The sequence below is a fragment of the Rhinopithecus roxellana genome, chromosome 17 (genome assembly GCF_007565055.1).
Source record: "Rhinopithecus roxellana isolate Shanxi Qingling chromosome 17, ASM756505v1, whole genome shotgun sequence".
Taxonomy (NCBI): domain Eukaryota; kingdom Metazoa; phylum Chordata; class Mammalia; order Primates; family Cercopithecidae; genus Rhinopithecus; species Rhinopithecus roxellana.
The window spans coordinates 71317739-71330592 of NC_044565.1; the positions used below are offsets into that span (position 1 = coordinate 71317739).

General features: G+C 49.3%; 1 protein-coding gene across 1 annotated transcript in view; it reads right to left on the reverse strand.

The window, feature by feature from the left end:
* ALK (ALK receptor tyrosine kinase) overlaps nucleotides 1-12854 on the reverse strand; it is a 767947-nt gene that overhangs the window by 134706 nt on the left and 620387 nt on the right. Inside the window, exons 6-8 of the mRNA XM_030921204.1 lie at nucleotides 10062-10193; nucleotides 2462-2593; nucleotides 327-427 (exon numbers count right to left, since the gene is read on the reverse strand). Coding sequence (XP_030777064.1) covers nucleotides 327-427; nucleotides 2462-2593; nucleotides 10062-10193 — 365 coding nt within the window. The remainder of the gene's footprint in view (nucleotides 1-326; nucleotides 428-2461; nucleotides 2594-10061; nucleotides 10194-12854) is intronic.

Below are 12854 nucleotides of genomic sequence, written 5' to 3' on the forward strand. Positions count from 1 at the left end.
AAAGGATTCTGTGGAAAGTCTTGTAATCCTTGTCACTCTCTCTTGTTATGCCGCAGAAAACCTCTTCTGGGATTGATTAAATCATGGTTCTACTGCAAATAGTTCAGTGCAGCTGGGGATGGCTGTTTAAGGCATGATTCTCTGTAGACAGGGCTTTACCATGTTGATAGACATGTTCTGCCTCGAAGATGGCAGAGATGGCCCTATTCTTCTCTCCCCAGGAGAACGACCAGCCCAGCCAGCTAGGCTACTTTCTTAATCTGGGTTCTGGAAGTGACAAGAGGTGTGGGGAGAAATTAGAGAACTAGAGAAACACTGAGACTTGCCTCACATGGAGAGCTCTTGATCGGTGCGGGAAACGTAGCACTGGTCACTGTAGCACTTTCCGAAGTGGGGACATCAGTGGTACTGAGCAATAGAGCATGGTCTAGGAGAGAGGAAAAGAATCACAAGCACACCATTATCAGGAACTAGGGGATCAGGGGTGCAGGGTTATTGGACTGTGCACAGTTCTTATCTAGCCTAGGGATATCTTTGAGGAAACAGGTTTTTGGCCTACAATGGAGAAGAAAGCCCACCTGTCAACAATTTCATTCTAAACTGCCCATGAGGTCCCAGCACCATCATCTGGGCTACCACATCCCTGATCTTCCAAGGTCACCAGCTTCAGCCCATGGCCCAGGAATAGCCTGAAGCACACTAGCCTCCCCAGCTCCACCCTCCCCATTTTCAGTCATGTGTGCCCTTCCAGTGGTTTCTACGACCTTCAGTCTCTTCTCCCCTGTCTAGAACCCAGGTCATCCTGTGCCCCTGCCCATGAAGACTCACTTCTTGTATTTTCTAAGCATGGCTCTGCCTGAAAATCTGGGAGAACAGGGGTTCCCAACCCCACGTGGTGGTGGGAAGAAGCATCTGCAAACTTCCGGGGTCTGCAGAGCATTTTGTAGGTGGTCAGTGCTGTGGCATGAATGCCTTTGTGAGGTCACAACACTTTAGGGGGCCTCAGAACCCCAAGCATTACTTTAGTCTTTCCTTTCTACCTTTCTGCCTTTCTCAGTAAAGGCTGTTATTAAGTAACATGTTCAGGTGGGTCAAGGGCAGAGTAACCGAGAGATCTCAGCAAGCATGAGGGAGATTCAAGGAGCTGGCATTGTGTGACTGGGAACAGAAAAGCCCTCATGCAGGTAGGTGGGTCACAACTGTTGCCTTCAGATTTCTGAAGGGCTGCCTTGGTGGGAGAGGGAGTAGTTCAGTTCTGTGAGGCTCCAGGGGCAAAAGTCATAACAAATGAGTAGAAGTCAAGGAGAGGTGGAGCTTGCCTCTAGGTAAGGAAAGCTAATCTGTGATTGAGAACAATAGCAGGGGCTGCTCTTGGAGGCAGTGGGAGCCCTGTCACTGGAGGTATTCCGCAGGGCTGGATGTTTATTTGCTATGGGTGCTATAGTGGAAATTATCAAACTGGGAACAGAGACATTAAGGGCACATCCAGCTTGGAACTCCATTTCTCTCCTCTGCGTCTTTTACAGACAGAATGCTAAGAATAACACTGCTCCATGGTGAGGGCTGAGCCAACTCTTACTTTGTTCAACAAATAAGCATTGGAGGGTCTCTAGTTCCACAGAAAGAAGGCAAATGAAGAGGACAGAAGAAGGAGAGAGACCTTCCCACCCCATCAGCCCCTATGCTGCAGAGAGTTGGGGCCCAGGCCCCACCACTAGGGACAGCCCCCAAAGCTGGCTAGCCTGGCCTCTCCAGCAGCCTAACATTGGGCGCTATGCTGGCCTCATAGACCCTCTGTGATTCCACACCTTGCCCAGCCTGGTGTCTCTGAGTCTAGAGTCAGCTTACCCAGGAGCAGCTGGCTATCTCTTGGCTGTGTGGAGGCCCTTTGCTCTCTGCCAGACATGCAGGGTTTGTGGGGAGGATGGGCCCCGGAGAGGGGAGGACAGGCATTACTAGCTTAAATCAGGGGTGAGGTGGGGGGATGGTTGTAGAGGCTGTGCTGCAGGGAATGGGCCATGGACCAGGTGTAGGGTGAGGTTCCCTGGGCACAACCCCGGGGCAAATGACACAAGGCCTCGCTGTGCCTCAGTCTCCCCAGTCATAAAGAGGGCTATGGCTTTCCCTACCTCTCAATGAATTATGTGGCTGACACATAGGAGGCCCTCAACACACACTTCTTGATGGAAAGGATTATTATCATTGTTGCTATTATCTTTTTGTTAGTCCCTCCTCATGGTTCTCATTTTAAGTAACCAAAGGTGACATCTATCCTGGCCAGATTTAATCATTCGAAAGCCCAAGGTATGAAGAGGGAATTGTGTGTGAGCGCTCTACGCAAGCTTTGGTCAGACACCCGAGCTTGCCCTGCAGGTGGGGTGAAGCCCAGTCCTGAGTCTCCCATCTGTCTATGTGGGGCATGAAGATGGGTGCCAGGGAGAAGGCAGGAGAGAGGTAGTACCTTGGTGGTCCTGGAACCGGGCATCCTTTAGAGTGCTGACCTGCCACTGAGGAGTGTGAGGTGAGAGTGTGCCTTGGGTCCAGCCACAGAAGCCATCTTCGAAGTTGCAGTAAAAACCCACAGGGAGTTTCCCTATGGAGAGAGCAGAGAGGCACAGTCATTTCCAGGACCGCTAAAGGCAAAATATGCCAACACCAAGTCAAATTAGCCAGGCATGACCAAATTATCTTCATTAGTAATACAGCTCCCCAGCCAGAACGCTGGATGACTAATGACACTGAAAAACCCCCAAGCCCTAACTGATGCCTGTGCTGGTTTACAGTTTTCTTATCTTCAGAAAGCAAAATAGGAAAAATAACTCCTCAGCATGGGTATCGTGAGTCCAGTTGCATATCTGACAAAGCAGAGGCTCAGAAATGTGAAGCAACCTGACCAAGGTCACACAGCTAGCAGGTAACCCAGCTAGGACTTGAACCCAGGTCTTCTGCTTCTAAATTCTGCACTCTTTATACTGATCCACCATGAGTGTGACCCCAGGAGAAGTCACTGTGTAGCTCACTACATTTCTAATGGTTGACACAATGTCCAGAGTGTGGTGGTGGTTGTGGTAGTGTTGGCTGGGGGTTTGTGTGGGTCCATCAAATTACCTGTCTGCAGAGACACATACTGCTCAAAACTTTCCATTTGCTTTCCTTTATCTCCCAACCCTCTTGCAGTTAAGTGAAGACATCTCATGTGCTCTGGCCAATGAAACGTGAGTGGAAGTGATGTGTCTTCTCTGAATTAAGGCTGCGAAAAGCCCTCGTGTAAATCTCTGGTCTCTCTGTTCCTTTGCTGAAACAACCAATGAGAGTTCTTGTTCCTAAGGGTGACACTATATTGATGGAAGAGCCTCTGCCAGCCTGGGTCCTTGAGTGATCCTGTGGAGCAGAGGCCCCTCCCACTCCCACCCTTAATGGATGGGTACTGTAAATGTTATCCCAAGCCACTGAAATATGGGGTTTATTACTGCAGCATAATCTAGCCTATCCTGCCTGATCAAACAATCCCCGTCATTGGGGCCTCTTTATATCATCTGTGGGCTCAACACAAAGGGCAGGTCATCTTTTTCTGTACATCAGACTGATCTCAGGTCCCACTGAAGAGGCCACAGTCAGCTTTCTAGACTGTGTATTTCCCAACTGCCCACAGAAGGAAGAGGAAAGGATAAGAGGGTGAAAGAGCAAGCTCACTTTCTCCAGCTCACTCTGAGCATGGCTCCAGGAAAGGCGCTCAGCCCTGAGGAGCTAGTGGGCTATTCCAGGCGATTCTGATGGCCCCCAACACCTCCCAGCCTAGCTGCGGAGAAGCCTGTGTCTCCACGTGGGAGGAAAGAAGCTCTCTTGCTGAGAACCACAGCACTGCATGTCCTTCCTCTGTCTCAGCCTTCTTGGCAGCAGCAGGCTGACAAAGAAGGCCCTAACGCTTCCTGGCTGTGACAGCACCTTAGTGAATTATTACTCATTTCCCCCCGATTCTCTGTACATTTCACACAGAGGCAGAATTATAAATTAAAGCAGGCTGTCACTGACTTTGAGCATCTCTTCCCGTTTATACCCCCCTGAAGAAATCATTTCCCCCCAAGCCCCACATGTTTCTCTGATTAAAAATCCCAAAGCTAAGAAGAACTTTCTGTTTTATTTTTTATTCCCCCCTGAAGGGATCCCACATCTACTTCTTTTGCAGAAACCAACTGGTGGAAGTGACCTTCTCATGGAGTGTCCTTCACAAGTGAGTTTCAAAAACCAAGGCCCGACAGGGCCTTGTGGCTCACACCTGTAATCCCAGCACTTTGGGAGGCTGAGGCGGGTGGATAACCTGAGGTCAGGAGTTCAAGAACAGCCTGGCCAACATGGGGAAACCCTATCTTGACTAAAAATACAGAAATTAGCCGGGCATGGTGGTGGGCGCCTGTAATTCCAGCTACTTAGGAGGCTGAGGCAGGAGAATCACTTGAACCCAGGAGGTGGAAGTTGCATTGAGCCGAGATTGCACCACTGCACTCCAGCCTAGGGAACAAGAGCAAAACTCCATCTAAAACAAACAAACGAATAAGCAAAAACAAATGAACAAACAAAATACCCCAAGGCCCACGATGGAAGCTTCCAGTGGGAGAAGGATTCCTGGAGGAAGTAGGAGGCCGGCCTGAGGTGGGATACGCACAGTACGTCACTCCCTCCTTACCCTTTCAGGAGGCAGAGGGAGAGAACCGAGCCTGGATCATGGGTATTGGTACCACAACAGCACTGGAATCTGGACATATGGGCTCTAGTTCTAGCCTCACCACTTTCTGCTTTGTGACCTTACGTAAGTCACTTCTTCCTTAGAGCCTCAGGTTCCTTATCTGTAAAACGGGGCAATATTAGTGTCTATTTTACTGAGCTGGTTTGAGGATAAAGTAGGGGAGACAGTGTGGAAACACTTTGTAAACAGCTAGAGAGGTGCAAATGTAAAGTGATGGTAGTGTTATTAATTGCCATTCATACCTAACTTGGAGCTAGCTCATCAGAGTATGGCTGAAACTGACAGCAAGTCCCTGGCTGGCTGTCTGGAAATGCCTGTTGGAGGCTGCATATGTGATAGCTCTGCCTATGCCTTTCGGCCGGACAGGATTGAAGAAAGCCATCAGCATTCTCTGTCTCTGGAATCCCATTCTTGTTTCAGCTTCGCATAGAATCCAGGGTGAGCTGGGAGTGGAAACCCCTTTTCTTTCTGGCTGATTCAATAAAGGGAGAGGAGGCAGGCAAAAGAGCAAGACAGGCCAGTGGACAATTGATGTGGCAATTAAAACCCCTAAGGGAGGAAGGAGAGCTGAGGATTTCCATGATTGTAAACTCATCAGGGCAGTGTACTCAGCCAGAGGCCACTCCTGAGGAAGCTGGTGGGGTTAAGGTTAAGAGTCAGAACAAAGACCCCTGTGGATTAGGCTGCAACTGGGAAATCACTACTAAGGCCAGTTGCTGAGCAAAAGGTTGGCCCACAGGGTTGGGTCTAATGGTATCAACTCATCCTCTAATCATCCTTTTCTCTTCCCATCCGCCCCAAGCTCCTACTCAGTCAGCACACTGGAGGACTTCTAAACTTATCTGCTGAACAAAATGGGAGTGGGCTCAATCCTCTAACTCTTTGCCACTCAAAATGTGGTCCAGGGACCAGCTGCAGCCTCATCACCTATGAATCTGTAAAATGCGTGGAATCTCAGGCCTTGCCCCAACCCACTGAATCAGAATCTGTATTTTTAAGAGGCTCCCTTAGTGACTCCTGTGCACCTCAAATTTGGAGAAGCACTGTTCTAACCAACCCCCTTCTTGGGCTGTAGCCAGTTATTTCATTGGCTGGATGGCCAAATTAGCGCTGTAGGTAGGTCAATCAATCCCGCAACATTTGGCAATTATGACACCTGATTCCACTCTAAGAGAGACAAATTGGTAGAGTCATGGAGCTGTGACCTCAGCAGCAGCTGTGGGAGCTGCCAAGTATAAACTCCAGGCCAAATGACACTACTTCTTTTCCTTCCTGTGTGACAACTCTGTTAACATTTTTGATAAATATGTGCTATACATTTTCTTGAAAATATACAGTCATGGGAAAAAATGCTAGAAGAAATACATCAAAATATTATAGTTATCTCTGAATGTTTGAGAGGGAGGATTATGGTCGATAGTTATTTTCTCTTGTGTACATTTCTAGATTTTCTGCATTTTACAACCAGTATGTTTTATTTTACAATAAAGAAATACACTTTGAAAACACTGTTTTTGCCTGGCAGGAAGAGTATCCCCAGCACATGAGATTATCGAGTCCATGGGGAAAAAGTGATCTGTCTGCAATCCTCAGTGAATCACTGACCCATCCAGGGAATGAAGTGGGGACACCTGGCCCCTTTCTGGGGCGCCACATGCCATCAAGGCCATTGGCCAGAACACACAGAGAGTCACGAAGACCCCCTTCAGTGCAGTACAGCATCCGGGATCTCTCACTTGGATTTGGCGACGTTTAGTTAGAAATGCAGGAGTGGCTGTGTTGGAGGAGGACCAAGAGTAGTGTGTTGGGTTGTGGGTTTGGAGGAGAGAGTATGATGGACAGATGAGTATCATGATTGGCTAGAAAAGGGCAAGGGAATGTCCCCTCCATCTCAGTCCCTCCACTCATCTTGGACAACTCTTAGAATTTTTAAGGGCTCCAAAGAGATCCAGTTCCATTGCCCAGATTGAGTCTGGTCATCTGTTTGCAGCCCCAGCCTGTGCAGGAGATTCCCTCTGGGAAGGTGTGGTGAGTTGAGGCTGGCCCTTTGGTAGGGGGTGTTGATTAAATGTAACCTACTTTCCTCCTCCAAATTCCAACCATGGCAGGGTTTGGTCAACTACCCTGGCCCAAGATGAAAGACCCTCAGGAAGGTTCTTTAGAGGACCTGGCCATCCCTAACAGAGCTGCAGTGTGAACACCTGCTCAGAGGAAATATTTTAACAGGTTCCAGACCACCTGGGAAAGAGCTGGTGTAGTCAAGAATATTTTCCTATGATATTGGTGTTGATTCTGGAAACCATCCCCATGAAGAAAACAATAACATGAATAATACTGGCTAACATTTACCGAGCATTTACTTTGTGCCAGGAGCTGCTCCAAACACTTCCTACTTGTTTCTCAGACAACAGAGTGTCAGTGGGCATCACGTTACAGACGAGGAACCCGAGACCCAGAGGGGGAGGCCCATGATCTGAACCCTTCTACCCCCAGAGAAAGGCGGTAGCAGAGCCCTGGACCTTCCTGTCTCTTCCTGCCCTCTTCATCCTGGGTGTGTCCGTGGCTAGGTTCAGTGCTTAGCATCGCTAAGTGCTGGAAGCTCGTGAAACAGAGTTTACCCTGCATGGTTCAGAATGTGGCTCTGAAGTCAGACTGAGCCTGAATCACTGCTCAGCTGGCTATCAGTTTGATCATGGACAACCACCTCTGCGAGCTTCAGCTTCCTTGTCTCTAACAAAGATGGGTACAATAGCATCACACAGGAGGCTAGTGAGGATGAAGCAAGTTCATACCTGAAAAGTACTGAGAACAGCTCCTGACTCATAAAGTCTCAGCAGGTAAGCTGGTGGTGTTGCTGTTGTTATCTTCATGGGAATGGTTTTCAGAGTCAACATTAGTGTGATGAGGAACACAGCAAAAATGCCAGAGAGGATAAGGCACACAAATAAGAAAAAGGATATTTTCTAAAAGTTCTGCCAAGATCTGAGTGGGAATAACTCTCCTGAGTTGAACTTCCCTCCCAGCAACTGCTTTCTGTAGCCAAGAACACAGTGGGGGTGTTCTCCAGGGTGGAGGGGTTACTCTGACAGCTTGTCAGAGCCGCTTTTCAAATGTGGCTGAAAAAGCCTCTGGGCCCCAGGTTCTTGCCCTCAGTGCCTGAAGCAGACTGCCCTGAAGCTTGGAGCTGGCCAGGAAACCAATAATGGTAAGCTTTGGAGTGGTGGGAAACGCCCTGAGCCCTTAGTAATGGGCTGGATCCTGAAGACTCAGGGCTCTAATCTGTCCCTGACATGCTGTGTGACCCTGAACAAGTCCATTGCCTTATCCATGCCTTCATTCTCCCAACTGTCAATCAGGGCATGGCCTGCCTGACCTGTGTCCCAGCTGGGAGGTGGCTATCAAAAAAACTTGAAAAAGGTAATCATGAAATCACACAGTTCAGAGGCACTGCTGGAAACATGCAGACACAAATAAATAGACACACACAGGCGCCTGAACAGGGCATTGTGGGCAGGACTGGCTTCACTTTGGGCCATATGTGTAGTGAGAACTCTATGAGAAAGGCCAGGAGTGGAACAGAACAGGGCAAGCAAAGCCCTTCCCTGTAACTCTTCACTGAGTTTTATCTAAAAATATATAACTATTCCATTATAATTAGAAAACTTCACTTGAAAGTTTTGTATAAAAATGAAGTTTTAAAAATGGGAAAATGGATGTCTTTATTGCTTAATTTAAATTAGAATAAATGAAACCTTCTCTACCCCCACAAAGGGTCCAGATGACTAGGGACAGAGGGCCCTATTTTAAAAGGTATTTTGGAAACTTTCTTGCAGGCCAGTGGGGTCTGCATATCTGGGAGGTGAGGCATTTGCTCCGGTTCTGGGCACCACCCCAGGCACCATTCTGCCTCATCCTTCCCCAGTCCTGTCTCGATTTCACTCCCCGTCCCTGTGTGGAGCTTTCAGTGCTTTGAGGGAAGATGCCAAGTTATTCATCTCTGCTTCGGGATCTGGCACGTTTTCCAGCTCCCTGTAGGTATTCTGCAAGTGTTGGTTGTTTCCTGGCAAAAACATCAAGAGCTCTGGAGTGATTACTTCTGGAGAGGCAGCTGCGGGGAGTACCATGTTCAATGCTGGAGCACCAGTTGGGAGTCTACTCCGCCCCGACTGCCAGTGGGGCCTCGGCAGTTTGTTTTCCCCTATGGAGTCCAAGTTTCCCAGCTCATTCTTTCCTCTCATCAACAAAGAGTCAGTGAGCACCAACGCTGCACCAGGAATCACGACAGGTATTGCTACAGCAAAGACGACCAGACTCAAATCATCCACAGAGAGGAAGAGAGACATGGAAATCACCTCCATAACACATAATGGATGCATGCCCACTAGGATGGCTAAAAATAAAAAGACAGATAATATGACATGTTGGCAAAGATATGGAGAAAGTGGGCCCCTCGTAGGCTGCTAAATGCCCAGAATAGGCAAATCTATAGAAACCAAGATTGGTGGTTGGTTCAGGCCAATGGCAGGGGGGCTGGAGCAAAATGGGGAGAGATACTATGGGTTCCTTTTTGGGGTGATAAAAATGTTCTAAAATAAAATTGTGATGATGGTTGAACAACCCTGTGACTGCATGGAAAACAGGGAATTGTACACTTGAAGTGGGTGAATTGTATATGAATTGTATCTCAAAGCTATTCATGAAAAGTAATGGCAGGGATGATGTTTGGATGGATCTACTGGATTGTGGGGGGAAGGTCCAGAGGGAGAAGAACCAATGGTACTTGTGGGGGACGGTCAGGGAGGCTTTCTGAAAGAATCGACTCAGGGTGAGTCTTGAAGTAGAATGTAACTCGAGAAAGGAAAGGGGAGACCATGTGAGCAAAGCCATGGAGGCATGAACGATTGGGAAGGCAGTTCCATATGGCCGGAGCTGGGGTGCATGGAGGAGGGAGAGGATGAGGGCAGGTGGGGAATGAGGCTTGGAAGGTGAGGGAAGTCTGGGCATGGAGGACTTCCAATGTCACATTAGAGCTGGGCTTTATCCTGCACATTTTCTCTGTGCCTTAAGGATGCTGACAGCATAACTTACAAGATTTTGTTTGGTTCTTGACTTACATGACTATGGATCGGGTTATTTCTAGACCACAAATCTTAGCTCTGCCTCTTGAAGACTGTGTGGCTTTGTTATGAGAGGAGTCACAAGTGTCATTGGATGTCAGGAAGGCTGTCCATGCTCTCATGCCTGGGGTACTGGGGACAACAAGGGGTTATGAGCATGGACTGGGCTGGGGCAGGGTGGGGTAGCCCCATCTACTCACGGCATATCTGGCTCTCGTCTTCTCCCTGGGCGCAGTCCTGGTGGAAGTCACAGGCCTGCCCAAGCTGGAGAACTGTCCCATTCCAACAAGTGAAGGAGCTCTGCAGGGCCATCTTGGAGCCTGGGGATGTTCCTGGAGAGCACACAGATACACAACCATGGTGAGTGTGCATGGTCCCAGGCACCAGCTGGCCTGTGGGTTGGTCCCGTGGGCAGGCTGTAGCGACAGCATTATCCCGCCCTGCCATTCACATCCTAAGGCCTGACTGAGCCATCTGCATCTCCATCTGGCCACCCCCAGGGCCAACACCAGCAGGTGAGAGGGGTCAAAACCCCTTATGCTCATCCATGGCCTGCTGGGGTATCTTACTTTCTAGGATGGTGAGCAGTAGAGTGGTCCATGTTCCCTCCATGACATTCCCCCTTGGGGGTCCTCAAACCCATGACTTTACTGTGCCAAGTGGATGGCCTCCAGGTGGAGTCTCACCTGCACAGACAGCTCCACCCTCAAGGTCAGATTTGGGGTACCAAGAGGTGGATCTGGTCTAGTGCATGTCCCCCATGTTCTTGACCCCAGGTTCGACCACTGGAGTGACTTATTGAGAAGATTCTAGAAAGATGCAGCACTTTCTGTTCTGGAATGCAAAGAACACCATCATGCAAGCCTGGGCCTCAGATCTGGACTTGGCTTCTCCTGGCTTGCTGTGTGAAGCTGACCATGCCCCTTCTCTGTGTGGTCCCTGTCTCCTCCTCTGTCAAAGGAGGGGTTTCTATTAGATTGCTAAAGTTTGCTCTAGTCTGAAATTGTTAGATAATTAATTTTATCCAGAGGGGGAAGGGATGGGGCAGTTTATAATGAACATACACAGTTATTAGTTTCTGGATTAAGAACAATACATTTTGATAATGAATTAACCTGTGACCACTCACATCTTTGCAGGCCCCAGAGATTCAGACAACAGGAAGGAGAAGGCTGGCCTGGTTTAGCCTCCCTGACCAAATGGAGGGCTTTGCCTGGGGACCACCTCACAAGAGCCTGGCTGGTGCCTCCTGCTACTCAGCTCTTGGCTGGTGTCAGATGGGGAGCCTCTGGCCCATGTGGAGATGAGCAGGTAGGCTCACGTGGGTCAACACCCCGTGCCTGCCTTACCGTCTGCCTTGTTTTCTAGCTCTATCCCGGTCATAGCTGGTGCTAAACCCATCTCAGTGCTCAGGGCAGTGCGGGGAAGATGAACTAGGACCCCACTTGGCTAAGTCCCCCAGCCTCTCTGAGCCTCACGTGGGGGTGCGGCCTTTCCAACTCTGGCTGCAAATTGAACTCAACTGATTCTGATGCAGTACTCTCCAGGTTAGGTGATCTTTAATATCTAAAATTCCATGATTTCCTGGTTCAAAGGACTCTTCCCAATAGCACTGAAACTAACATGAAGCCCGACTTGTTTATTTCTGGAGTTCCTCCATCTGCTTTAGCACATCCAGCCCTGTGAGGAAGCTAGACAGGTCTTTTTTTTTCTTTTTTTCTTTTTCTGAGACGGAGTCTTGCTCTGTCACCCAGGCTGGAGTGCAGTGGCGCGATCTCGGCTCACTGCAAGCTCTGCCTCCCGGGTTTACACCATCCTCCTGCCTCAGCCTCCCAAGTAGCTAGGACTACAGGCGCCCGCCACCTTGCCTGGCTAGTTTTTTGTATTTAGTAGGGATGGGGTTTCACCGGGTTAACCAGGATGGTCTCGATCTCCTGACCTCATGATCCGCCTGTCTCGGCCTCCCAAAGTGCTGGGATTACAGGCTTGAGCCACCGCGCCCGGCTGACAGGTCTTGATGTCCATTTCCTAAGTGGGAAAACTGAGGTCAGAGAGGTTCAGTGGCTTATCTCAGGTCACACTGCTGGTATGTGGAATTCACACTCAACCTCTCTGACTATAAAGGCGCCCTCTCCATCTCATGGAAGGAGATGCTGAAGATGGCCTTGTGCCCTCCTTTCTAGGGTAGTCCAGATAAGGCAGTTTGTCAGATGACAGCAAATGGGCACCCAGCGTTGTCCACCCTGCCTCCTGCAGGGCATTCTCTGCAAATAGTGGTCATGGGAAAACAGGTCCCACTTCCTTCCAGGGAATCACATCTGAGCCCTTTCACCTGCTCTTCAAGGTCCCTGTGATCTGGGCCTAAATTGCCTTTGCCTTTCCTTCTGCCTTTCCTCACGGGCTCTGTGCTGCAGACTCCCAGAGGGAGATGAACGTGGTCATGTGATGGTCATGTGATGATGTACCCCATACTCTGCTGATTGAAATCCTCCTGTCCATCCAGGTCCAGCTCACAGACACTGCCTGTGACAATCCTCACACCTTCCTCCCCACCTCCATTTGGGGAGCTGCTGGTTCCATGCAACCTGCCTCCAGAATGCGTGTGCACGATCCCATCATCTCCATCATGTTGTTTGAGCGTGGCATTCCCTCAGCCTTAGCCAGTGCCTGGCCCCTAGGAGGGTTCATGAATAGCCTGAACGTCAGGTTACCTATCTTTAGTGGGTTGAATAGCAGACCCCCAAATAGCCACATCCAAATCCCCGGGGCCTGTGAAAATGTTACCTGTGTGGTAAAAGAGGCTTTGCTGGTGTGATTAAGAATCTTTAGCTGGAGACATTAACCTGGAATATCCTGGGTTGGGGAGTGTAGGCAACGTGATGACCAGACAAGAGAGTCAAAGTAAGAAGTAGGGACTGTGAGGGTGGAAGCAAGCATTTGGAGTAGTGGGAGGAAGGGGTCACAAGCCAAAGGGTGCCGGCAGCCTCTGGAAG